The following is a 27,901-nucleotide window of genomic DNA, read 5'->3' as shown; positions in this document are numbered from 1 at the left end:
AACTAAAACTAAGCATTTTTAAGACTAATAAAAACTAAACTAAAACTAAGCATTTTTAAGACTAATAAAAACTAAACTAAAACTAAGCATTTTTAAGACTAATAAAAACTAAACTAAAACTAAGCATTTTTAAGACTAATAAAAACTAAACTAAAACTAAGCATTTTTAAGACTAATAAAAACTAAATTAAAACTAAGCATTTTTAAGACTAATAAAAACTAAACTAAAACTAAGCATTTTTTTTAAATAAAAACTAAACTAAAACTAAGCATTTTTAAGACTAATAAAAACTAAACTAAAACTAAGCATTTTTAAGACTAATAAAAACTAAACTAAAACTAAGCATTTTTAAGACTAATAAAAACTAAACTAAAACTAAGCATTTTTAAGACTAATAAAAACTAAACTAAAACTAAGCATTTTTAAGACTAATAAAAACTAAATTAAAACTAAGTATTTAAGACTAATAAAAACTAAACTAAAACTAAGCATTTTTAAGACTAATAAAAACTAAACTAAAACTAAGCATTTTTAAGACTAATAAAAACTAAACTAAAACTAAGCATTTTTAAGACTAATAAAAACTAAATTAAAACTAAGCATTTTTAAGACTAATAAAAACTAAACTAAAACTAAGCATTTTTAAGACTAATAAAAACTAAACTAAAACTAAGCATTTTTAAGACTAATAAAAACTAAACTAAAACTAAGCATTTTTAAGACTAATAAAAACTAAACTAAAACTAAGCATTTTTAAGACTAATAAAAACTAAACTAAAACTAAGCATTTTTAAGACTAATAAAAACTAAACTAAAACTAAGCATTTTTTTTAAATAAAAACTAAACTAAAACTAAGCATTTTTAAAAAAATAAAAACTAATAAAAACTAAACTAAAACTAAGCATTTTTAAGACTAATAAAAACTAAACTAAAAGTAAGCATTTTTTTTAAATAAAAACTAAACTAAAACTAAGCATTTTTAAAAAAATAAAAACTAATAAAAACTAAACTAAAACTAAACATTTTTAAAAAATAAAAAACTAATAAAAACTAAACTAAAACTAAGCATTTTTAAGACTAATAAAAACTAAACTAAAACTAAGCATTTTTTTTAAATAAAAACTAAACTAAAACTAAGCATTTTTTTAAATAAAAACTAAACTAAAACTAAGCATTTTTAAAAAAATAAAAACTAATAAAAACTAAACTAAAACTAAGCATTTTTAAGACTAATAAAAACTAAAGTAAAAGTAAGCATTTTTTTTAAATAAAAACTAAACTAAAACTAAGCATTTTTAAAAAAATAAAAACTAATAAAAACTAAACTAAAACTAAGCATTTTTAAAAAATAAAAAACTAATAAAAACTAAACTAAAACTAAGCATTTTTAAGACTAATAAAAACTAAACTAAAACTAAGCATTTTTTTTAAATAAAAACTAAACTAAAACTAATCATTTTTTTTAAATAAAAACTAAACTAAAACTAAGCATTTTTAAGACTAATAAAAACTAAACTAAAACTAAGCATTTTTAAGACTAATAAAAACTAAACTAAAACTAAGCATTTTTAAGACTAATAAAAACTAAACTAAAACTAAGCATTTTTAAGACTAATAAAAACTAAACTAAAACTAAGCATTTTTAAGACTAATAAAAACTAAACTAAAACTAAGCATTTTTAAGAATAATAAAAACTAAACTAAAACTAAGCATTTTTAAGACTAATAAAAACTAAACTAAAACTAAGCATTTTTAAAAAATAAAAAACTAATAAAAACTAAACTAAAACTAAGCATTTTTAAGACCAATAAAAACTAAACTAAAACTAAGCATTTTTTAAAAATAAAAAACTAATAAAAACTAAACTAAAACTAAGCATTTTTAAGACTAATAAAAACTAAACTAAAACTAAGCATTTTTAAGACTAATAAAAACTAAATTAAAACTAAGCATTTTTAAGACTAATAAAAACTAAACTAAAACTAAGCATTTTTAAGACTAATAAAAACTAAACTAAAACTAAGCATTTTTAAGACTAATAAAAACTAAACTAAAACTAAGCATTTTTAAGACTAATAAAAACTAAATTAAAACTAAGCATTTTTAAGACTAATAAAAACTAAACTAAAACTAAGCATTTTTAAGACTAATAAAAACTAAACTAAAACTAAGCATTTTTAAGACTAATAAAAACTAAACTAAAACTAAGCATTTTTAAGACTAATAAAAACTAAATTAAAACTAAGCATTTTTAAGACTAATAAAAACTAAACTAAAACTAAGCATTTTTAAGACTAATAAAAACTAAACTAAAACTAAGCATTTTTAAGACTAATAAAAACTAAACTAAAACTAAGCATTTTTAAGACTAATAAAAACTAAACTAAAACTAAGCATTTTTAAGACTAATAAAAACTAAACTAAAACTAAGCATTTTTAAGACTAATAAAAACTAAACTAAAACTAAGCATTTTTTTTAAATAAAAACTAAACTAAAACTAAGCATTTTTAAAAAAATAAAAACTAATAAAAACTAAACTAAAACTAAGCATTTTTAAGACTAATAAAAACTAAACTAAAAGTAAGCATTTTTTTAAAATAAAAACTAAACTAAAACTAAGCATTTTTAAAAAAATAAAAATTAATAAAAACTAAACTAAAACTAAGCATTTTTAAAAAATAAAAAACTAATAAAAACTAAACTAAAACTAAGCATTTTTAAGACTAATAAAAACTAAACTAAAACTAAGCATTTTTTTTAAATAAAAACTAAACTAAAACTAAGCATTTTTAAAAAAATAAAAACTAATAAAAACTAAACTAAAACTAAGCATTTTTAAGACTAATAAAAACTAAACTAAAAGTAAGCATTTTTTTTAAATAAAAACTAAACTAAAACTAAGCATTTTTAAAAAAATAAAAACTAATAAAAACTAAACTAAAACTAAGCATTTTTAAAAAATAAAAACTAATAAAAACTAAACTAAAACTAAGCATTTTTAAGACTAATAAAAACTAAACTAAAACTAAGCATTTTTTTTAAATAAAAACTAAACTAAAACTAAGCATTTTTTTTAAATAAAAACTAAACTAAAACTAAGCATTTTTAAGACTAATAAAAACTAAACTAAAAGTAAGCATTTTTTTTAAATAAAAACTAAACTAAAACTAAGCATTTTTAAAAAAATAAAAACTAATAAAAACTAAACTAAAACTAAGCATTTTTAAAAAATAAAAAACTAATAAAAACTAAACTAAAACTAAGCATTTTTAAGACTAATAAAAACTAAACTAAAACTAAGCATTTTTTTTAAATAAAAACTAAACTAAAACTAAGCATTTTTTTTAAATAAAAACTAAACTAAAACTAAGCATTTTTAAGACTAATAAAAACTAAACTAAAACTAAGCATTTTTAAGACTAATAAAAACTAAACTAAAACTAAGCATTTTTAAGACTAATAAAAACTAAACTAAAACTAAGCATTTTTAAGACTAATAAAAACTAAACTAAAATTAAGCATTTTTAAGACTAATAAAAACTAAACTAAAACTAAGCATTTTTAAGAATAATAAAAACTAAACTAAAACTAAGCATTTTTAAGACTAATAAAAACTAAACTAAAACTAAGCATTTTTTAAAAATAAAAAACTAATAAAAACTAAACTAAAACTAAGCATTTTTAAGACTAATAAAAACTAAACTAAAACTAAGCATTTTTAAGACTAATAAAAACTAAATTAAAACTAAGCATTTTTAAGACTAATAAAAACTAAACTAAAACTAAGCATTTTTAAGACTAATAAAAACTAAACTAAAACTAAGCATTTTTAAGACTAATAAAAACTAAACTAAAACTAAGCATTTTTAAGACTAATAAAAACTAAATTAAAACTAAGCATTTTTAAGACTAATAAAAACTAAACTAAAACTAAGCATTTTTAAGACTAATAAAAACTAAACTAAAACTAAGCATTTTTAAGACTAATAAAAACTAAACTAAAACTAAGCATTTTTAAGACTAATAAAAACTAAACTAAAACTAAGCATTTTTAAGACTAATAAAAACTAAACTAAAACTAAGCATTTTTAAGACTAATAAAAACTAAACTAAAACTAAGCATTTTTTTAAATAAAAACTAAACTAAAACTAAGCATTTTTAAAAAAATAAAAACTAATAAAAACTAAACTAAAACTAAGCATTTTTAAGACTAATAAAAACTAAACTAAAAGTAAGCATTTTTTTTAAATAAAAACTAAACTAAAACTAAGCATTTTTAAAAAAATAAAAATTAATAAAAACTAAACTAAAACTAAGCATTTTTAAAAAATAAAAAACTAATAAAAACTAAACTAAAACTAAGCATTTTTAAGACTAATAAAAACTAAACTAAAACTAAGCATTTTTTTTAAATAAAAACTAAACTAAAACTAAGCATTTTTTTAAATAAAAACTAAACTAAAACTAAGTATTTTTAAAAAAATAAAAACTAATAAAAACTAAACTAAAACTAAGCATTTTTAAGACTAATAAAAACTAAACTAAAAGTAAGCATTTTTTTTAAATAAAAACTAAACTAAAACTAAGCATTTTTAAAAAAATAAAAACTAATAAAAACTAAACTAAAACTAAGCATTTTTAAAAAATAAAAAACTAATAAAAACTAAACTAAAACTAAGCATTTTTAAGACTAATAAAAACTAAACTAAAACTAAGCATTTTTTTTAAATAAAAACTAAACTAAAACTAAGCATTTTTTTTAAATAAAAACTAAACTAAAACTAAGCATTTTTAAGACTAATAAAAACTAAACTAAAACTAAGCATTTTTAAGACTAATAAAAACTAAACTAAAACTAAGCATTTTTAAGACTAATAAAAACTAAACTAAAACTAAGCATTTTTTTTAAATAAAAACTAAACTAAAACTAAGCATTTTTTTTAAATAAAAACTAAACTAAAACTAAGCATTTTTAAAAAAATAAAAACTAATAAAAACTAAACTAAAACTAAACATTTTTAAAAAATAAAAAACTAATAAAAACTAAACTAAAACTAAGCATTTTTAAGACTAATAAAAACTAAACTAAAACTAAGCATTTTTTTTAAATAAAAACTAAACTAAAACTAAGCATTTTTTTTTAAATAAAAACTAAACTAAAACTAAGCATTTTTAAAAAAATAAAAACTAATAAAAACTAAACTAAAACTAAGCATTTTTAAGACTAATAAAAACTAAACTAAAAGTAAGCATTTTTTTTAAATAAAAACTAAACTAAAACTAAGCATTTTTAAAAAAATAAAAACTAATAAAAACTAAACTAAAACTAAGCATTTTTAAAAAATAAAAAACTAATAAAAACTAAACTAAAACTAAGCATTTTTAAGACTAATAAAAACTAAACTAAAACTAAGCATTTTTTTAAATAAAAACTAAACTAAAACTAAGCATTTTTTTTAAATAAAAACTAAACTAAAACTAAGCATTTTTAAAAAAATAAAAACTAATAAAAACTAAACTAAAACTAAGCATTTTTAAGACTAATAAAAACTAAACTAAAAGTAAGCATTTTTTTAAAATAAAAACTAAACTAAAACTAAGCATTTTTAAAAAAATAAAAACTAATAAAAACTAAACTAAAACTAAGCATTTTTAAAAAATAAAAACTAATAAAAACTAAACTAAAACTAAGCATTTTTAAGACTAATAAAAACTAAACTAAAACTAAGCATTTTTTTTAAATAAAAACTAAACTAAAACTAAGCATTTTTTAAAAAATAACAACTAAACATTTTTAAATAACATAAACTAATAAAAAAGAATCAAAAGTAAATTTAAAAAGAAAAAGTGAAACAAAATAAAAAGTAAAAGTAATAAAAATGTAGAACTATTATAATCTTGGTTCTCTACAACCTGTTGGTGTTTTTATATCTTTGGTTCTTTATGCGTTGTGCCTGGTTTTGACAATGTGGTCCAGGGCCTTTGTTGTTGTTGTTGTTGTCCTTTTTGCTCTTTTTGGGCTACACAATATAAAGTATTGAACTTCTTGAATGAATCATAATCTCACTGTGGTTAGTTGGAATGTGAAGGGGATGAACATCCTATAAAACCTAAGAGAGGCCTTTCAAGTCTAAAGCAGCCTGGGGTTTATTTTATTTATTTATTAGTCAGAGATGCAGTTTGTTGGAGGAAGCAGCAGGTCTGAGGTCAGTCTGGTCAGCAGCAGCTTCCACTGGGATTGATCTGGATTCATTCTCATCATTTGACAGTAAACTGGAGCAAAGTGGGATCCAGTGAGGATGAAAGCTGCTGTTTGATGGGAAGAAATGAGGCTGGAAAGCTGCTTCTCAGATGTGGTGTTGATGTGAAGCTGGAGTCTCTTCACTGATCCAGTTTCTCTTCTTCTCTGCAAACATGATGTTTGTGATGTGAAGAAGAAGAAAGAGCAGCTGCAGCTTTAAATCCACTCACTTCTTCATGGATCTGCTTCTGCAGCAGCTTCTTCACACTGGATCATCTGATCTTCACTCACTGTTTGATCCCACTTTCTGATCACTCATCAATAAGCTGATCAGCTGATTTTCTTCTTCTCAGTCTGTCAGGTGGAGGTGGAGGAGGGGGCGGAGTCTGTCCTGCTGCCCTTCAGAACTACACCTGACCTGCCTGGAGACGCCATGGTGGAGTGGAAGGACGGTAACGACAGGAAGGTCCACGTGTACCAGAACGGTTCTGATCAACCTGGAAACCAGGACCAGGTCTACAGAACCAGAACTAAGATGAATCAAGATCTTCTGAAAACTGGAGACCTCAGTCTGAGTCTGGACCACCCGAAACCTGGAGACAGTGGAGAGTATAAATGTAGAGTCTGGATGAGAGGACGTTACATGAGATGGAAAAAAGTTCAGCTCAAAGTCAAAGGTTTGTTTATCTGTCTTACTGACTGTTTGACTGATTCACTGACTTTTTGACTGTCTTACTGTCTGTCTGAGTGACTGTCTGTCTGTCTGACTGACCGACTGACTGTCTTACCGACTGTCTTTCTGACTGTCTTACTGACTGACCGTCTTACTGACTGACTGACTGTTTGACTGACTGTCTTACTGACTGTCTTACTGACTGTCTTACTGACTGTCTGTCTTACTGACTGTCTTACTGACTGTCTTGTGTCTCCTCTGCAGGGACGGGTCGGGTCCAGGATCAAACAGAGGACATCAGGACCAGAAGCGGATCCGATGATCCGACTCCTCTGATGGCTGATCAATCAGTCTGATCTTTGATTATTGATCCAGTCTGACTTTGGACCAGAGAGAAAATATCAGTGAAGGATGTGATGGAGGACGGATGAAGAGAGGACTTGTTCCAGCTGCAGACGTAGTATTGATCAGTATTGATCAGTGATCAGTGATGTCAGAGTGGAGTCAGTGTGATGTCACATGTAGACCAGCTGTGTGTTCTGGACTCCAGCATCTTCTTGTTGTTTGTTCCAGACTGTTAGGACCTGGTCTACTAAGGTTCCTGATGAAGAACACAAACCTTCCTGCCAGCAAACAAGCTGCAGGTGTTGTTTGTTCCTGACGTGCGAGCGATCAATAAAGAATGTTGCTGCAACTGATACCAGCTGCAAACAGCCGTGTTGTAATGAGGATTTAGCGTGTTGTGGTTTGGCCATGGAGAGTTTAGAAGCAGAGCAGGAAGGAGGCAAACGCAGCATCAACTTGGTCCTGATCCCGGATCCGTTGGCTTCACTAGAAACTTGTGTGGAAACTCGTTGCCTTAAACCACTTTAGTTTTTACAAACGCTGAAACTAAACATGTCAAGTTGTGTCACCATGGCAACCATTAGCCTTCACTCTGACCGTTAGTCCACTAACTCATTGTCTTCATACCCCTGCTTGTTTGGAGAAACTCTCTTCAGTCACATTTACGCTCATTGTTTAGTTCTTTCACATAAAGACTGAATCACACCGACTCACTTTCATGGAAAGTCAACTTAAAAGACTCCACTTGTTCTACATGATGTCTGATTTTTATTAAAGTTACTTCAAAATGACACCGACTTTGTCTTCAACCTTGTGTAATAATTCTAGGAGCATCTTCACCTGCATCTGCAGCAGATTAAGGAGCAGAACTGAGAAGGTGGAGCAGGTTCTGTCAGCAGCCATCAGCACTTTACCCCTGATGTCATTTTCCTCCACAAACCTCCATCCATAATTTTTCCTCCTTTTAGGAGCTCACATCCTGGCTCCAACTAGAGCAGCAGACTCTTGGAGATGATTCAAATTAATGACTCATTAGCAGACACATGGAGAGCTTGTCAGCGAACCATTTAATTTAAATCAGGTGTGCTGCAGCAGGGAGACATCTAAGACCTGCAGGATAGTGGGCCTTGAGGACCAGGGCTGGGAATCACTGATCTAGAATATAGAAAGAAGTCTGGACTGTAAATGAGACCTGCAACCAAAGACTGAGCAAACTCTCTCCAACCTCTGAATACCCTGCAAACCAAGGCTGCTTTGACAAAGCCTCTTACCTCCTGCTGGAAACGGAGACTCTGGAGACTCTGGAGACTCTGGAGACTTTGGAGACTCTCCTGATTGGATTTCACATTCTACAACATACTAATTCACTCAGGTCCTGTTCTCCTGTGTGTTGATATAACTATGTTCATGTGTTTAATATCAATACGGGAACCATTTAATGTTATTATTAAGATCTAGAGCCTCATTCGATGAAACATACAGACTGTACGAAAATAGGAAACCTGACATCTAGTGGCCATAGTCACTGAGAGTAAATCCTAAAAGAAATCAATCAGTAAAACCTCTTAAATCTAACTTTATTCACTCATCAACTGATCTGAATATCATTACACATCATTCTGTGTTTTTAACTCTGTTTTGAATATTGTATTCATATCATAAATTCACAGGAACTCCTCCAGATTCCTGATGTATTTAATTAAATTTACCATTAAGAAATCAGCTGTTTGTACTTTATTAATGATTATTAGACAGTTAATATATTTTAACACCTCTGCCTTTCATCAGCAGTCACTCTGATTCTAGATATCTATAACTGTCCATGTCATCTAAGGTTGTCTCTATCAGACATGCTGGTCTTCTCCCAATGCTTGGTGTCTGCTGGGCTTTGAATGCTGAGGAGATCAGCTTCACCTGGATGCTGTGTTTGCTGCTAATTAGCTCGTGTTAGCATGTTTCTTTCCCTTTTTTATTTATAATTTATTGAATGACTAGCCCCTTGAGATGCAACATCTTGTTTTCAAGTTGTCTATGAAAACCAAAGATATACAACCAGGCCTCCAGACTGCGACCAAACGCATTTTGTAGCTAAAATGTGAGACAGTGTGAGTGAATTTTTCATCTACTCTACAACGGTGACGAATACATTAGCCGGTCTTTTTCTTGTTGTAGTTATAAATGAATTTTTTTAATCACTAACAAACTTCTGCTCCCTCTTCAGCCCAGTGGTTCACAGTAACGTGCAGATTAGCTGCTGGTTTGTCGACCTACACTAACTTAATACAAGAAAAGGAGACAAAAACCAACGAAGAAGACGACAGCCAATGTGTGTGTGAGTGAGGACGAATGAGCTCTGTGATTGGCTAATGTGTGGAAAGAGGCGGGTCTTGGGGGAATTTATTATTCCTCAGTGTTGCCAGCTTGGCGACTTTGTGGTTGTATTTAGCGAGTTTTCAGACCCTCTAGCGAGTTTTTCTGGTTATTGGAGACTTTTGGAGACGGAGGTGAATGAAGGTAGTTTATCTTCCCAGTGAGGAGCGGTGCTGTGCAGACCCTCTCATACGAGGTTTGGTCTTCTCGCAGCAGCAGCAGCTGCTGCATTCAGACGACATTCACCTCTGTTTCATGACCAGGCTGGAAATGAAACTAAAAGCTGCTGCTGGAGGATCCTGCTGGTTTACCGTCACAGTAACACAGTCTGTTAATGAAGAGTGTGGAGGAAATATTTAAAAAGACTCCTAATTAAAAATCAAATAACACTTATAAAACTGGACTAAAAATAAAGAAAATATTGACAGAATTATTTATTTATTTATTATTGCTGTTCTAAACATTTTTAGGCTATCTTAATTAATTTTATCTTTCCCATGACATCCCTTGTTATGGCAGCATCCATAACTACATGTACTAGACTGATCATGCTAATAAGTCATTTTTTTAATGTTGTGTCAACTGCTGCACAAAAATGTGAATTGTAAACATTGTAGTTTCTGAATTTATTGTTTAGTATTTATCACTAATACATTGAAAATGAGAATAATTGCTATGCAAGGTGATTTCAGTGTGTGTCCTTAAATTTTCTGTTTGCGTTCCTAAAAATTTAAGTTGGGGGCAGCTGTGCTTCTCGTAAAGAAAGTTAGTCTGGAGTCCTGACACCACATTACAAACTGGAACACAACACAAGTTGACATATACATACAAGAAAACATAATACATCACATAAAAAAGACATCTTAAAAAGAAAACTTCTTCACCAACCACACAATTGTCAAGTTGTAGAAATTAATTAATTCATTAATTAATAATCCATCCATCCATCCATCCATCCATCTTCTGCTGCTTATCCGGAGTCGGGTTGCGGGGGCAGCTGCCTAAGCAGGGAAACCCAGACTTCCCTCTCCCCGGCCACATTCACCAGCTCATCCAGAGGGATCCCGAGGCGTTCCCGGTCCTGCCGAGAGATGTAGTCCATCCAGCGTGTCCTGGGTCTTCCCCGGGGCCTCTTTCCGGTGGGACGTGCCCGGAACACCTCACCAGGGAGGCATCCAGGAGGCATCCTAACCAGATGCCCGAGCCACCTCATCTGGCTCCTCTCGATGTGGAGGAGAAGCGGCTCTACTCTGAGCCCCTCCCGGATCACCGAGCTTCTCACCCTATCTCTAAGGGAGAGCCCGGCCACAGCTCATGACCATAGGTGAGGGTAGGAACGTAGATCGACCGGTAAATCGAGAGCTTTGCCTTTTGGCTCAGCTCCTTCTTCACCACGACAGACCGATACAGAGCCCGCATCACTGCAGACACCGCACCAATCCGCCTGTCCATCTCCCGCTCCATCCTTCCCTCACTCCTGAACAAGACCCCGAGATATGTAAACTCCTCCACTTGGGGCAGGACCCCATCGCAGACCTGGAGAGAGCACTCCACCCTTTTCCGGCTGAGGACCATGGTCTTGGTTGGAGGTGTTGATTCTCATCCCAGCCGCTTCACACTCAGCTGTGAATTCCTCCAGTGAGAGGAGGGAACTCTGCAGGTTCATCACGGCCTCGTAAGGCGATTTTGCATTTACCACAGCGTTTCAGGCATGTGTGATAATTCTCCCAAACACACACGTGTTGTCTACAGGTTGTTGATTGTTTAGTTGAATGGCACGTTTGTGGGCAGAATTTATTAATGCTGCTATGTTAGCACTGCCAAGCAAACCCAGTTTTAGAGCGTTCTCAACATGTAAACCACTGCTCTCATGTTTAATTAGACTGCAACTTTATTTAATGCACTTTAAAAACAGCAGGTAGATGAAACAAAGTGCCACGTTGTGCACATAACATCTTATTTAAAAAATGCATATAAACAACATTTAATATGTTTAATAAAATAAAATATTTAAAATAACAAAAATCATAATCAACAATCAGATAAAAAAGTCTCATTTGGTGTTAAAAGCCAAGGAGAACAGATGGTTTTATGAAGAGATTTAAAAACAGATCCTGAGGAGGCCTGTCTATAAAGGCAGCTCGTTCCACAGTTTAGGCGCCGCCACCCCAAAGCCCGGTCCGTTCTGAGCTTCCAGCTAGTCCTGGACACACTCAGGAGGAGCTGGTCAGCTGACCTGAGGGCCAGAGAAGGTGCATGGGGATGGAGGTGGGGAGGATGGCAGGGGCTCAGAGAGGCACAGCAGGGCAGCACCAAACAAAAGAAGAAATTTAGAATGAAGTGCACGGGAAGCCGGTGAAGAGAAGATAAAACCGGGGGGATGTGCTCATACTTGTGTGTGCCAGTTAAAAGACGTGCAGCTGCATTTTGTACAAGCTGCAGATAGTAAATGACACCGGGTTTAATTAAAGTTTCTTCAGAGTCATCAGAGTCAGCCACAGGAGCCAGCAGCAGGGAGAAAGGCCAGTCAGGTCAGCAGCAAAGACACAGCAGCAGTGATGAAGAGCAATCATCTCCCTCTGCACAGCATGGTAGGTCATGTTCAGGTAGCTGTGTGTCCTGGATGAAGATGGATGAATTTTATCATGGTCTTTTACAAATAAGTTGGCTGGATTTAAGTTCTTGTCACCACATTTATACACGTACTCTGAAAAAACTGTTTTTTAAATAATTTTAAAACAAGATAATACAAGTTATAAGAGAGCTATGTAACTTTGTTTTCACCTTCCACCTAAAAATTCATGAAAAAGAAAAACATATCCTAAGATGTCTCTTTGGATTACAGGCGAAGGAACATCAGCTTCACTCAGCCGACCACTTTCTGATCATCAGTTCTGTCCTGATTGATCTGTCATCGATAGTTACTTAAAACTGTTTTGTTTTAATCTTTATTTCATATTAATTTGCTAATACAAAGTAAACTGTAGATCTTAGCATCCACACATTGTTTAGATTTTATTAAAAACATTAAAAGATGAAGGAACAGAAAAAAGGGATTATAGTGGTTTTAATGTTTCAGGTACCAGAGATGAAAGTGGTTCATACGGCGTGTCAGAAGATGATGCTGATGGATGATGGAACTGAACCACTTCTGGGAGGAATCTGCACCTAATAGACGTGGTCCTTGTTCAAGCTTGATTGTAAACCTTCAATAAATCTTTAAGAAGTCCATCCAGCCTGGTTCTGCTGCACAGGAACACCTGACATTACGAACTACTGACATTTTAAATGTGAATTAATAGACGTACACACACCGAACAATGCAGTAAAAACACAGGTTCCTACCACAGTATTACCATAGCAACTTTATTTATAAAGCACTTAAAAACAACCACAGCTGAACAAAGTTCTGAACACGAGTAAAATCAAGATACAAAAAGAAAAACAAATAAAAATGTCAGACATAAGAACAGCTGAAAAACAAAGCCCATCCCGCCCCAGGAACCAGAGTAAGGCCCGGACCTTTCACTCTGGCCGCCCTGCATGGCCGGTGCCGGTCGGGTTGGCGGCTGCCGATCTTGGCCTGCGGGCCTGTCCTCCGTGACCACGGGGGCTCCGGCTGGAACATATGATGCTGCTTTATTCTTAGTTTGCACCTGCTCACAACACAAGACGGCAACTCTTCCACTCAAACACGGAATTTATTCTCCAGGTTCAAGCGTATCCTTCCACCTCCTCTCCACTGTAGCAGCAGCACAAAATAGTCCCAGCAGAGGAGAAACTTCTGTCCACCCAAAACAGAAACTAATCTTATCTTACGATAGTAACGCGCAGTCGGTACCGTTTTATCCTCGGTAACGGTGTAACCATGGAAAGAGTCGTTAGTTAGATTACCGTTACTGGAAAAGTAAGGTCCTTTATTTTAACGCCGGTACTCCATCACTGGTCACAACACAATGGTGTTTTTCATTCTGTCAAGTTAAGACTTTCCACATTTTACCAACTCTTTCTGTAGGCCGCTTGCTTTTCCAGGAGAAACAAGTTCAGAAGTCAGCAAACCTGAAGCATAAAACAATTTCATCTCAAGACAAACAGAAGAATGTGGCTGGATTCTTGAGCACCTGTAAACCTTCACATCATGAGCCAACATGAACCTGGACCTCAGGACAAGTTAAAGGGGAATAAAAGCTCCTGTTTTCTAAATGAAAGGGAACCAATCAGCATTACAGCCACAAGCTCTTATTGGTCACCATGGTTACAGCATCACCTCCTCCTACACTGCTGCAGATGGATGAAGCAGCTCAGGACGCAGTTTTCTTGAGGTTTCTGAGTCTGTCCACACTGTACCTACTGGTCCAGGTTCCTTCCAGCATTAAAAGCTTTGTTTGCAGTGGACTTCACTGCATCTCTCCACTTGTGAACACGTCTGTGATTGGTTAAATCGAGAGCAGAGCTGAGAACGTCTCCACATCGGTCACATTTATAACCGGTGTGAACACGCTCGTGTTTTATCAGAGCTCTCGCTGTAGTAAACGTTTTCCCACAGTGTTCACAGCAGAATCGTTTCTCTCCAGTGTGAAGATTCATGTGGCTCGTTAGACTCCCTAAATGTGCGAAAGATTTTCCACAGTGGTCACACCTATAAGGCTTCTCTCCCGTGTGGGTGCGTTTATGGGTCCTCAGAGCACTTGATTGGTTGAAGTCTTTCCCACATTCATCACATCTGTATGGTTTCTCTCCCGTGTGAATTCTCTGGTGATTTCTCAGGCTACTGGACATGATGAAGGCTGCTCCACACTCTCCACAGCTGTAGGGTCTCTCTCCAGTGTGAATACGTTGGTGGAGTTTGAGGGTATTTCGGAGTTTGAAAGTTGCTCCACACTCTCCACAGCTGTAGGGTCTCTCCTCACTGTGAACGATCTGATGTGCTTTCAGACTGCTGGATGACTTGAAGCTTTTTCCACAGTGCTGACAACCGTGATGCTTCACTCCGTTCCTTCCTTCCTGTTCCTGGAAAACAGATAAAGAAACGTTACTGACAGCATCCCTCATCTAGAACACCATCAGAAGGGAAAGCTGCATGCTGGTTAAACTGGGATATATGGGGGGAAGGATGTGGATATGTAGAGGGATGTGTAGGTCTCCCTCCTGAACCCCAGTGTCCGAAATTAACTTTCTGACTCACCGGCCAAACATATTTTTTACTGGTCAAATTATTAAATTATTGTACACACACACCTCTACACACACGTTGTATCCTAACTGAAAGTGGAAGTCACAGCAACATTAAACAAAAGGCAACAAGAAAAATGTTTTTTTTTTGAGAAAGTGTTAATGTCTGAATTCATGAACTAAACTCGTCCCTCTCTGCTCTTCGTCTGGCCTCCTGCTCCTAACAGTCCTAGTGCCCCAGCATTACAGCCTTGGTGGGATCAAACTCCCTGATTCTTGCTTTTTATTTTATTGCTTAAAAACAAAAATAACAAGAATTGATAATAAACAGATTTAAAGCTTGTAATATTGAATATAAATAACTTATCAATGATCATAAAAGCTGATTTATAATAATAATGAACTTAATAACTGATCAGTATAATAAAAAGTATCATTATTATAATATTGATAAGTTAATCGGTTGGCAGCTGTTCGTAATCTCACAGAATCACATCACACCCGTAATGCAGCTGTCGTCAGGTTGTAAACAGCTAAGCTAACAGGCTAACATCACGTCCAACAGAGTGCTGCTGTGCTGACAGCGTGGCACGCGCAGGTGTGTTACTGCCTACAGTTTGCACGTGAAGGTGTGTTACCACCTACATTCGGCACACGAAGGTGTGTTACCGCCTACGGTCGCCACGCGCGGGTGTGTTACCGCCTACAATCGCCACGCGGAGGTGTGTTACCGCCTACGGTCGCCACGCGCAGGTGTGTTACCGCCTACAATCGCCACTCGGAGGTGTGTTACCGCCTACGGTCGGCACGCGAGGGTGTGTTACCGCCTACGGTCGGCACGCGAGGGTGTGTTACCGCCTACGGTCGGCACGCGCGGGTGTGTTACCGCCTACGCTCGGCACGCGGAGGTGTGTTACCGCCTACGGTCGGCACGCGAGGGTGTGTTACCGCCTACATTCGCCACGCGGAGGTGTGTTACCGCCTACGGTCGGCACGCGAGGGTGTGTTACCGCCTACGCTCGGCACGCGAGGGTGTGTTACCGCCTACGCTCGGCACGCGGAGGTGAGTTACCGCCTACGGTCGCCACGTGGAGGTGTGTTACCCGCTACGGTCACCGTGCTTTCTTTTGGAAAGCTGGCTGGCTCCTGCTAAAAACTCCACATTCGTGTTTCTGAGAAAACTCAGATCTTTTACTGTAAGCAGAAACCTTCTTTCTGTGTTTTATCAGAGAATTTTAGCCAGTGTTATTTTCTATGCTCTGTTGTGTTGGGAAAGCAGCATTTGTGTAGATGACAAAAACAGAATTAACAAGGGTGTGTTACCGCCTACGGTCGGCACGCGAGGGTGTGTTACCGCCTACGATCGCCACGCGCGGGTGTGTTACCGCCTACGGTCGCCACGCGGAGGTGTGTTACCGCCTACGGTCGCCACGCGAGGGTGTGTTACCGCCTACAATCGCCACGCGAGGGTGTGTTACCGCCTACGGTCGGCACGCGCGGGTGTGTTACCGCCTACGCTCGGCACGCGCGGGTGTGTTACCGCCTACGCTCGGCACGCGGAGGTGTGTTACCGCCTACGGTCGGCACGCGCGGGTGTGTTACCGCCTACGCTCGGCACGCGGAGGTGTGTTACCGCCTACGGTCGGCACGCGAGGGTGTGTTACCGCCTACGGTCGGCACGCGCGGGTGTGTTACCGCCTACGCTCGGCACGCGGGGGTGTGTTACCGCCTACGGTCGGCACGCGGAGGTGTGTTACCGCCTACGGTCGGCACGCGAGGGTGTGTTACCGCCTACGGTCGGCACGCGCGGGTGTGTTACCGCCTACGGTCGGCACGCGAGGGTGTGTTACCGCCTACGGTCGGCACGCGCGGGTGTGTTACCGCCTACGGTCGCCACGCGGAGGTGTGTTACCGCCTACGGTCGCCACGCGAGGGTGTGTTACCACCTACGATCGCCACGCGGAGGTGTGTTACCGCCTACGGTCGCCACGCGGAGGTGTGTTACCGCCTACGGTCGCCACGCGAGGGTGTGTTACCACCTACAATCGCCACGCGAGGGTGTGTTACCGCCTACGGTCGGCACGCGCGGGTGTGTTACCGCCTACGCTCGGCACGCGCGGGTGTGTTACCGCCTACGCTCGGCACGCGGAGGTGTGTTACCGCCTACGGTCGGCACGCGCGGGTGTGTTACCGCCTACGCTCGGCACGCGGAGGTGTGTTACCGCCTACGGTCGGCACGCGAGGGTGTGTTACCGCCTACGCTCGGCACGCGCAGGTGTGTTACCGCCTACAATCGCCACGCGGAGGTGTGTTACTGCCTACGGTCGGCACGCGAGGGTGTGTTACCGCCTACGCTCGGCACGCGGAGGTGTGTTACCGCCTACGGTCGCCACGCGGAGGTGGGTTACCGCCTACGGTCACTGTGCTTTCTTTTGGAAAGCTGGCTGGCTCCTGCTAAAAACTCCACATTCGTGTTTCTGAGAAAACTCAGATCTTTTACTGTAAGCAGAAACCTTCTTTCTGTGTTTTATCAGAGAATTTTAGCCAGTGTTATTTTCTATGCTCTGTTGTGTTGGGAAAGCAGCATTTGTGTAGATGACAAAAACAGAATCAACAAGTTGATTAAAAAAGCTGGGGCTGTGATTGGCATCACCCCTGACTCTCTGGACCTCACCCTGGCAAAAAGAACTGGGTCCAAATTGAAAACAATTTTATTCTCTCTCTACGTGATGTTTTTAATTGTCTTAAAAGCTCTTTTAGTGACCGTCGTGTTATGCCTCGATGTTCTACTGAACGCTTCAAAAGGTCTTTTGTTCCTGTAGCTGTCAGATCTTTTAATGACAACCTGTAGTTTTTTGTACATTTACATATTTAAGGGTCTATTTCATGTTTTTCGTTGTTGTTCTATGTATGAGATGTGTGGTGGCAAAGAAATTTCCCCTTTTAGGGGATGAATAAAGCTTATCTTCTGGTGGTCTGTCTATCAAGAATAAGTAAGTTGTTGTAAGCTGGATCAGTGTATCAGTGTTTATATCTCTTCTTAGATTTAACTCTGGACACCTGAGACTGAGGACACACTGCAGGACTGTTTGTTACGACAGACTGGGAGGAGTTTAAAGCTGCAGCCGGTCTGAAGGACTCTCCTATCAGTGTACAGGACTATGCTGACTATGTGACATCAGCACTTGTGTGGATGACATCATGCCCACCATACAAGTCAGGAGGTTGCCCAACCAGAAGCCCTGGATAAACAGTCAGGTTCGTCGCATGCTGCCTGCTCGCTCCACTGCATTTACATCTGGCAATAAGAGCTGAAAGTACGGACTGAGGAAGACCATCAGAGCAGCCAGAGGCAGGACAGAGAAGCTGGACGGCTTCGACTCCACTGCTGAGCCCAGCATGTGGCAGGTCTGCAGCACATCACCGACTACAGGAGCAGCTCCAGCACCATCAGCAGCACAGACGGCCTGTCTGATGACCTCAACACGTTCTACACCCGCTCTGAGACCTCCACCCCCACACAGAGAGGAGGCTCTCAGACACCTGGACACCAACACCCCCCCTCCCCCTCACCAGTCGTCTGACCAGCCCAGGTAAACAAAGCTCTGAGGAGGATCAACCCCCACAAAGCAGCAGGGCCAGACAACATCCCTGGACGAGTCCTCAGAGCCAACGAGCTGACAGACATTCTCACCTCCATATTCAACCTCTCCTTCACCCAGAGAACTGGTCCATCCTGCTTTAAGACCACCACCATGGTCCCCCTCCCCAAAAAGAGCCCCCCAGCTGCCTGAATCACTACAGGCCAGTAGCACTCTGATCATTATAAAGTGCTTGTAGAGAGCCTACCAGACACACTGGACCCCTACAGTAGGCCTACCGGTCCAACAGGTCCACCTCTGATATGGGAATATCTAATTTGTGTCCTAAAATGCCCACCTGTATGCTATTGGGGTTATATAACTGCTTGTTTTGTCCCAAGTGACCACCTGCATACTGTTTTTGTTATATTATTCTGCTTGTTTTGGGAACTGTGTAACTGCCTATCTTTGGAAGGGTGAGAAAAGGGTGTCTTGTAAATATGTTTACAAGACAGGATCTCAGGACTCATCCTCGCCTGTGGGAAAGGACCGGCCATCCTCTCTCTCATGCGATGTTGTGTTTTTTCTAAATAAGTATAAAGACGGGGAAATCCCACATCTCGGTAGAGTCTGCTGCGGGTTACGTACGAACGCCCAGCCGGGGTTTTCTAAGCCACTCTACCGGGACTGTTGGCTCTCCAGTCCGTGTCAAAGGTAGGGCAAGCTATGCTATGCTTATAAGGCTGAACCCATTGAGATGTAATGATGAGTGTCATGAGCTGCGGGGAATAAACCTGACACACTTATTCTAGCACTCTGACTTTGTGTGTTTTATCTGCCGACCACCACGAACCTCTAAAATCACACATTACATTATTGGCGTCACGAACAATTAATAAATTGTAATTGATATTATTTGGTGGCTGCAGAAATGTTTAAGAAACAGAATAAGAAGTCTCCCGCCGTGGAGCAATCTGATGTGCCAGGTTGGACTGGCGAATGGAGCGAAGTTGCGCTCTGTCTGCGGGACGGCGGTGGTCGTCCCGAGCTGTGGGGGGAGGCTGTAAATGACGGCTCTCTAGCGGCTGGCGAATGGAGTGAAGTTGCTCTCTGTCTTCGGGACGGCGGTGGTCGTCCCGAGCCGTGGGGGGAGGCTGTAAATGACGGCTCTCTAGCGGCTGCATTGCCTGCGCTAAAAGAAATTGTTGTTCCTCTGAAATCCCCGTTGGGGGGGGTTCAGAGGCGTGCGTGGTTTTGTGCATCAGCATGGCGTGTATCGCAGGAGAAGTGTAAAAAGTTAACTGATGAAAAAGAACAGTTGGAAACACAGCTGTCTTTAGCCAGGCAAGAAGTAATGAAAATACAGGCAGAGAAAGAAGCACTGAATCAGTGTTTGAACAAAGCTTTGGTGGGTTTGGCTCAGACTCAGCGGCAAATGCGGAGGAGACCGCCACGCCGTCCTGACCCTGCCAAAGTCCGTACCGTGGCTGCACGGGTACGGGAGGATGCTAGTTGGGATCCCATGAAATGGGATGAGGATGTCTGGGACGAGGCTGAAGGGTTAGACTGGTATCAGGCAAAACCAGTGACCCGTCGTCGCCAGACTGAGGATATGGCTGAGTTAATGATGAGGGAAGGAGTGTTTCTGGGAACGGCTGATGCATGGGCTGATATGAATGTGCCCAAATCAGTACGGGATCAGCTGATAAAAACCAGTCCTCCACATTACAGACCCCTGGTGTTGACATTAATGTTAAATGCTGTAGACAGACCTGCTTCTGCTGTACAAGGGATGATAAGAGAATTAGAAAATCTGGCAGATGGATTTTACTGGACCATTGCCAGTCTCACAGAACTGTAAATATGCATGTACTGCTGTAGATACTTATTCTGGAGTATTGATAGTTCACCCCTGTAAATTTAGTAATCAAAAGGCAACGTTAAGGTGTTTAGACATGATTGAACAATATTATGGCATGCCTGTGCAAATTCAAACTGATAATGGATCACATTTCACAGGTCACATGGTAAGGAAATGGGCAGATGAAAACCATGTAGAATGGATTTATCACATTCCATATCACCCACAAGCAGCAGGGTTAGACAGACAGACAACTTTATTTATCCCCGAAGGGAAATTGCGTTGTTACAGTAGTCCAGTGTCATAAGTGGCATAAACTAGGAATAAAAAATAGAAGTAAAAGTGGAATAAAAATAGAAATAAAATAAAGATAGAAATCCAGAGTGGATTGGCAGATAAAGTGCAGTGGCAAGATGATGACTATGTAAATAAAGGATGTGCAAAGATGATACAGAATGTTGAATGATGTGCAAAGGATACAAATATTGTATAATTATATGATATATAGTATCAGAGCGACAGTTATAGATTGCAGTAAGTGGTTGACTTAGTCCAGTTGTGTGATCGTGGCTCTGGCAGAGGTAGATGAGTTATGAGTTAATTGAAAGACTAAATGGATTATTAAAATCCTCACTGAGGAAAGCCTCAGGTGATAATAGTTTAGATAATTGGAAGCGCAATTTACCAGAGGTGGTTAAACAAATTAATAACAGACCCCTTGCAGAAGGAGTGACACCACTCACTCAAATGGTCATGGTGCGAAAGTGTTAAAATGTGGAAAAAACAAAATGATGCTAAATTCCACTGCGAGCCACGGCTCAGCAGGTTTTGGACCTGACAAGTAAATATAGCTGCTGAACCGTTTGTGGTCACTAAAGGTGACAAAATAGCTCAGCTGGTAATAAAACCATGTAATATGACAATGGTGCAAGAAATAACAACACCACAGGTGTTTACTACTAGAGGTCAAGGGGGATTTGGATTTAAAAGACTAATGCTGTGTGCTATATTCTTCTGAAGTCATGTGTCTCTTTCAGCCTGGTGTGCCTGGTGGATGTCTGAGTGGGAGTGGAGGAGGTTGATCGGAAGATCCAATAAGGAGGGGACGCAGAAGGATCCTCGCTAGGGCCCGCCTGAGACCTGGTGGTGCTGCCTGCTGGGGCATGCTGCTAGCTGCCCTCACTGTCACTGCGATGACCCCCCACCAGTCGATGGAGGAAGTGGTTCAGTTTCGAATGGGCTGGAGGAACGCAACAACAATGAGGCCTGTTACATTGCCAATTTATCAGTTAAGAAATGCTACAACCATAGATAATCGGACTAACCCTTTTATTTACCCAGTGGACGCATTGCCAAAGGAACTAGTAATTAAAAATCATACAGCTCCACTGGTGACGACCTGCCAGGAAAAAGCACACGCTGTGGTTCGAACAGGAGAAATCACTTGGACAATGTTGTCCAACACTGGAAATAAAGCTAGCCAGGCTGTTCATCGCCTGGGGAACTGGATGCCGGTCCCTATAGGACCACAAAAAGAGACTGCAATCATTTTACAACAACAGTTGAAATGGCAAACTAGATTGTTTAATGACACTGCCGATGTTTTAATAAATGTAACCAAAGCTATTGATGCAACTGTGTGTGGTTTACAGGTGATATATTCCCGACTACAGGAGGAGAGGTTTGTACGGGTAATAACTACACCTAACCCAAATGAATGGAGACGATTGTTTGATATATCTGATGCTTTATGGTTACAAATAAAACCTGTACAGACTCGATGTAATATGACCATGTGTACAGTAAGTTGGATACAGTGGAATGTTACTCAAGTAATCACCATCTGTAAGTTTCAGGTATTACCATTGATCGTACATAATAAGTATATGTTTTTGAGAACTCACGGTGAATGGTTTAGTCCCCAAACCAATCACACGTATGACCTGACGGACTGTGAAACTACTGATCGAGGCCAAGCCTGCCTCTTATCTAAAGGGTATAGAAATCCATGCTTTACAGGAGACACGGCACTGTGTGAATGGTTTATAGAACCAGCTAGCGACATGCTATGGCAAGTGGGCCCCAACACCCTTTGCGTAGCTACTACTCACAACCATACTCAGTTGCCTACTGTACCGTTCTCAGGTTGTTTAAAAGGTTTACACCTATGGAATTGGCACAATGTAACAATGTTACCCGTGCCTTAGCAACAACTCTAGTTAACCGGGAACAGGTTTTGCATGCAGCAAGGATGGTGGAGATGGACAGTGCTCATCACTGGTGGGACATTTTTTCAGGAATGTCTGTCACCGCTAGAACATATGTAGCTCCACCATTATTGATTCTTGTGGCTATTTTATGTGTATTGACGCTATGCAATGTATTAACATATATACATATACGCCGCATTGTGTGTTATAATCTGACCGTAGATAATCAAAATCACTGGGGGCATGTGCAGGTTTTTGATGGAATTCATGTGGGAAGGTGGAGGTTTTATGGATTAATGGCATTTTAGGCCAGAGGTGGAATGATATGGGAATATCTAATTTGTGTCCTAAAATGCCCACCTGTATGCTATTGGGGTTATATAACTGCTTGTTTTGTCCCAAGTGACCACCTGCATACTGTTTTTGTTATATTATTCTGCTTGTTTTGGGAACTGTGTAACTGCCTATCTTTGGAAGGGTGAGAAAAGGGTGTCTTGTAAATATGTTTACAAGACAGGATCTCAGGACTCATCCTCGCCTGTGGGAAGGACCGGCCATCCTCTCTCTCATGCGATGTTGTGTTTTTTCTAAATAAGTATAAAGACGGGGAAATCCCACATCTCGGTAGAGTCTGCTGCGGGTTACGTACGAACGCCCAGCCGGGGTTTTCTAAGCCACTCTACCGGGACTGTTGGCTCTCCAGTCCGTGTCAAAGGTAGGGCAAGCTATGCTATGCTTATAAGGCTGAACCCATTGAGATGTAATGATGAGTGTCATGAGCTGCGGGGAATAAACCTGACACACTTATTCTAGCACTCTGACTTTGTGTGTTTCATCTGCCGACCACCACGAACCTCTAAAATCACACATTACAACCTCAGATGCTACTGCTGGAGTCCTGCACGTCTCCCTCTCACACCTGGAGGATAAAGACTCCTACATCAGGAAGCTCTTTACTGACTTCACACCTCATCGTCTGCCTGTTCTTATGTAAATTCATGGCATGAAGAATTTACACACCTTGCATCACCCCCAGTTAGAAAGCTTCTTTCAGGTCGATGTAGGTGTAAAAGCTCCGTTTAGCTCCACACCGTCTACTTTTATCCTCGCGAAGCCCCACAGTTAGAATGTTAAAGACCAGAAGTCCAGGAGGAAAGTTATGCTGCTGTCTTCACTGTTTATGTCTTATTACGTATGATAGATATTACACACACATCTCTCCGTCTACCTCATGACAGCTGATCATTGCTGAACGTGGAACAACAGTTTATGTAGCACACACACATTCAGGTGAGGAAGAAGCAGGTAAGAAGAGAGTTGAACACCAGACAGTAAACGACAGATTGTCCAATCAGACGACAGCTTAAAGTAGAAGAAAAAATCTGCAGCATCCAAGATCACATACACGACACAGAACCACAGACAGGTTTTATTATTATTATTATTATTATTATTATTTAGTAGATTTCCAGCACTTTTCTTTTTTTGGTGTATTTTTACAAAGTGAGAAAAAGTCCATTTATGTTCATGTGTTTGACATGTTTTACATTTTAGTTCAAATAAAAGTCCCAAAAAATAAACCCAACGTCCATTTTTGGTATTTCTGGTACTCACATAGGGTCTGGTTTACTCCAGAAACACACATACTGTTTATGATGAGGAGCTGCTGCATCAAAGTGACTCGTCTTCCTCCAGAAATTAGTTACATGATTCCATCCTTTCCTCTTCTGCTGTGTTTAAGCATGTAAATAACCTTCATCAGATTTGATGGTTTTGTCTCTTTTTTTGCTATTTTCCATCCTTTTCTGTCCCCTCCGGTCAGGTCCAGCAAGATTACATAGATTAAATTTATGTAAATATATAAAAATATAAATAAATGAATGAGATTAACAAGAGGACCATAGGCCTCCCCTTGGCAGAGCAAATTTGTTCAGAACGATACAGAAACCAGATTATCATTTTGCTGCTATGATGCTGGACAGGACATGTTAAAAAAAAAAAAAAAAAGATTTGATGGACATTTCTCCCGCCTGGGCAGGCAGCTGTTTGGGGGCTCAGCCCCCCTAAACCTCTGATCCTGGAAGCGGCCCTGGTTATTACATCGATTATTTAATAACAACTGGAACACATCTGGAAAGTTAAATCAAGAAAATAATGCCAGCTGATTATAAACGTACATACCGGACCTAAAAGCCAGAAACCGAACCTAGAAATCCAGAAACCGGACCTAGAAATCCAGAAACCGGACCTGGAAGCCAGAAACCGGACCTAGGAGCCAGAAACCGGACCTAGAAATCCACAAACCGGACCTAGAAGCCACAAACCGGACCTAGAAATCCAGAAACCGGACCTAGAAATCCAGAAACTGGACCTAAAAGCCAGAAACCGGACCTAGAAATCCAGAAACCGGACCTAGAAGCCACAAACTAGACCTAGGAGCCAGAAACCGGACCTAGAAATCCAGAAACCGGACCTAGAAGCCACAAACTAGACCTAGGAGCCAGAAACAGGACCTAGGAATCCACAAACTAGACCTAGGAGCCAGAAACCGGACCTAGAAATCCAGAAACCGGACCTAGAAACCAGAAACTGAACCTAGAAATCCAGAAACCGGACCTAGAAATCCAGAAACCGGACCTAGAAGCCACAAACTAGACCTAGGAGCCAGAAACAGGACCTAGGAATCCACAAACTAGACCTAGGAGCCAGAAACCGGACCTAGAAATCCAGAAACCGGACCTAGAAACCAGAAACTGAACCTAGAAATCCAGAAACCGGACCTAGAAATCCACAAACTGGACCTAGAAGCCAGAAACAGGACCTAGAAATCCAGAAACCGGACGTAGAAGCCAGAAAATGGACCTAAAAGCCAGAAACCGGACCTAGAAATTCAGAAACCGTTCCTGGAAGCCAGAAAATGGACCTAAAAGCCAGAAACCGGACCTAGAAGCCAGAAAGTGGACTTAGAAGCCAGAAACCGGACCTAGAAATCCATAAACTGAACCTAGTAGCCAGAGACCGGACCTACAAATCCAGAAACTGGACCTAGAAGCCAGAAACCGGACCTAGAAAGGAAATATAAAATGTAAAGAGTCGACTTTACTGGTTTTAACCTGTAAAACAAGGAAACAGACCTGGAGCCTCCAGACTCGGCCTCGGGTCTCTAGTGTCCTCAACACTGACCTGTAGACCGGAGGGACCAGAGGACGGTCCTGCTTTGGTCCCGGTGGACGGGCTCAGGTCCTGGTTCTGTTTCTCCATTCCGGTCCTGGTCTGGTCCTGGTCCATAAGTCCAGCAGCTCTCCGCTCCGACTGAAAGACTGAAGGCACGAGGAGATCACAAAGCTCCCAATCTGCTGCTGCGTTCAGGGTAGCTGGGAAAAACGAGCTCCAGGATTCCCGAGGCTAACGCACCAAGATAGAAAAAAAAGAAGGTATGAACAGAAAGAATAAGAGAAATGATAATATCTACAACCAGAACACAATAATTTTCCTAGTTGTCAGAATTATTTCAATAATGCCAACAAACCACGAGGAAATAAACTAAATATAAAGAAGGAAATAAGAGAAAAGAAGAACAAAATTAAGATGAATAAATAAGGAAATTTAGTTTAAAAATTACAGTGTTAATAATAATAGTAATAACATTAATATAATATAATTATCACCATAACTAGCACTAATAATAACAGTAATCATAATAATCATGACTCCAAAATAACACTAATAATTATTATAATTATAAAAATATCTACAAACAAAAAGATGTTATAGTCTGAGTTCTCAGTGAATGATGCCGACAAGCCGAGAGAATATAAGGAAGGAAGAGACAGCTCAATAAATAAATCCATTAAATATAATAATAATAATAATAATAATAATAATAATAATAATAATAATAATAATAATAATAAATGGGAGAAAGGGAAAGTCCAGGAAGGGGAGCAGAATGTGAGGATCACTGCTCCTGTTGGACCGGTAGACATACTGCAGGGGGTCCAGATGACGGTTCATGTTCTTGGTTTACGTTCTGGTTTTTGTTTTTTTGGTCATGTTTAGTCCTGCGTTGTTTTCTGTTTCCAGTTACTGATGTTTCGTTGTTCGTGTTAAACGTTGAAGCTTGTGTGACGGTTTTTTGCCTTTGCACACGCTCTGTGGGTCAGAGTCAGGGTGACATCACACATGTAAACATGCTAAGTGTTGGGAAAATTCCTCACATGAGCGACACACACTCAGATCGATGAGAAGACTCAGCTGTTTACGGCCATCACAGGAGTTCAAACACAACCAGAAGACACGTTAACACACAGGCCAGCTGACAATGTTAGAAGTGAAGTCCAGTCTCAGGACACATCCTTACATCGCCCGTCCCCCTGGAAACAACGGTCTCTGTGCTGGACCCCTGGAGGAAGGTTCACACTGACCGACCACAGAAGAAGAAAATAAAGTCCGTTGGTGTGTTTTACAGCTGTTTTCACTCCCAGAGGCTCTAAAGAAAACAGTCCTGATCACAATCTTTAATGGCTGGCTGTGTCTCTCACAGATGGTCATTAATACAAGATCTTTCCATCAACAAGCCACATTTAAACCATCCAGACCAGAATGTCTTTGGAAACTCAGCTGCTGTCTGTGATGTGCTGAGAAAGTCTGGACATGAGCTGCATTCATCCAGCAGACGGCAACATGCAAGCGCCTGCAAGGACGCCACGAACACAATGTTTTCTATCATGATGCTCATGTTCCAGCAGGTTTTAACCCTTGAAGGAGGGGATAAAAATATCAGTGAACAGCTACAAGCCTGCAAAAATAAAACTCCCCACTTGTTTGTAGACGTAGAGCAGAAGCTCCACGTTTCCTCTAAAAGAAAAAGCTGTTCCAGCTGGATCCTCGTCATCAGGTTGGCCCACGGCTGGAAACTGAAACAGCTTGGCTGAAGTCACGGAGGCTGACGGTGGAAGATCTGAATGCTGCAGGTGTGCTGGTCTGAGGACGAACGAGGCTGGTCTTGGCTCCGTGTTCGTCCCAATCTAGAGGGACTGGACGACGGTTTGCAGCCCAAACCTCTCTCCGGTGTCACTGGCAGAGATGTTAAACGCTGAGTCCTTTTCCTGTCCAGCCTCTCTTTTAGCAGCAGAGTTTAACTCAGCGACTAAAGCTGGTCAAATGCAGCAGATCACACCTGCAGCTTCAGCTCCACCAGTCGGTTGCTGCTGTAATGTGCACGTGCTGTGCACGTGATGCAGGAGTGTTTTTATCTGGTCCAGAAGTGGCTGAGGCAGTGAGGGTGGGGGGGTCTTCATGCATCCAGTGTAGATGTTGATCAGGGGTATAGTTGGGATCTTAAATGCAGGCAGCAATCCCTAAAAGCAGGACACAAAGATGAGAAATAACTCGTCTAACTCGCCTTTACATCATGTTTAATCTAAATAAAGTTAACCTGCTA

The 27,901-nt window shown here is 39.2% G+C and overlaps 3 protein-coding genes across 7 annotated transcripts in view; 1 reads left to right on the top strand and 2 right to left on the bottom strand.

The window, feature by feature from the left end:
* LOC121640416 (muscle M-line assembly protein unc-89-like) overlaps nt 1-8,978 on the top strand; it is a 442,453-nt gene extending 433,475 nt beyond the window's left edge. Inside the window, exons 13-14 of one of the 3 annotated variants that reach the window (XM_041986135.1) lie at nt 6,895-6,923; nt 7,184-8,978. In XM_041986135.1, the coding sequence (XP_041842069.1) occupies nt 6,895-6,923; nt 7,184-7,275 (121 nt within the window). In that variant the 3' untranslated portion in view covers nt 7,276-8,978. Of the gene's footprint in view, nt 1-6,599; nt 6,924-7,183 lie in introns of all 3 variants that reach the window. The other 2 variants (XM_041986138.1, XM_041986134.1) reach the window with 2 other exon arrangements.
* Nucleotides 1-27,901, bottom strand: part of LOC121640417 — a 1,195,287-nt gene that overhangs the window by 738,778 nt on the left and 428,608 nt on the right. The window lies entirely within an intron of this gene.
* LOC121640498 (zinc finger protein 239-like) lies at nt 12,980-25,909 on the bottom strand. Of its 3 annotated transcripts, none has more exons than XR_006010464.1 (3): nt 25,642-25,909; nt 13,578-14,644; nt 12,980-13,230 (listed from the first exon to the last, which is right to left on the bottom strand). XR_006010464.1 is itself a non-coding variant. In XM_041986300.1 (3 exons), the coding sequence occupies exons 1-2, from the start codon at nt 25,744-25,746 to the stop codon at nt 13,982-13,984; spliced, it is 768 nt and encodes a 255-aa protein (XP_041842234.1). In that variant the 5' UTR covers nt 25,747-25,909; the 3' UTR covers nt 12,980-13,221; nt 13,947-13,981. The 3 variants fall into 3 exon arrangements, 2 of the variants coding, with proteins under 2 accessions (XP_041842234.1, XP_041842233.1); XM_041986300.1 differs by having other exon boundaries at nt 12,980-13,221; nt 13,947-14,644; XM_041986299.1 differs by having other exon boundaries at nt 12,980-14,644.

The sequence above is a fragment of the Melanotaenia boesemani genome, chromosome 5 (genome assembly GCF_017639745.1).
Source record: "Melanotaenia boesemani isolate fMelBoe1 chromosome 5, fMelBoe1.pri, whole genome shotgun sequence".
NCBI lineage: Eukaryota > Metazoa > Chordata > Actinopteri > Atheriniformes > Melanotaeniidae > Melanotaenia > Melanotaenia boesemani.
This window is presented reverse-complemented; position numbering and strand designations above follow the sequence as displayed.

Bases quoted from the DNA above. Each gene is read 5' to 3' on its own strand.
- LOC121640498 (XM_041986299.1), bottom strand. From the start codon at position 25,746: ATGGACCAGGACCAGACCAGGACCGGAATGGAGAAACAGAACCAGGAC. The intron at 14,645-25,641 runs GTCAGTGTTGAG...TCTGTTTTCCAG, and splicing joins CTGGTCCCTCCGGTCTACAG to GAACAGGAAGGAAGGAACGG.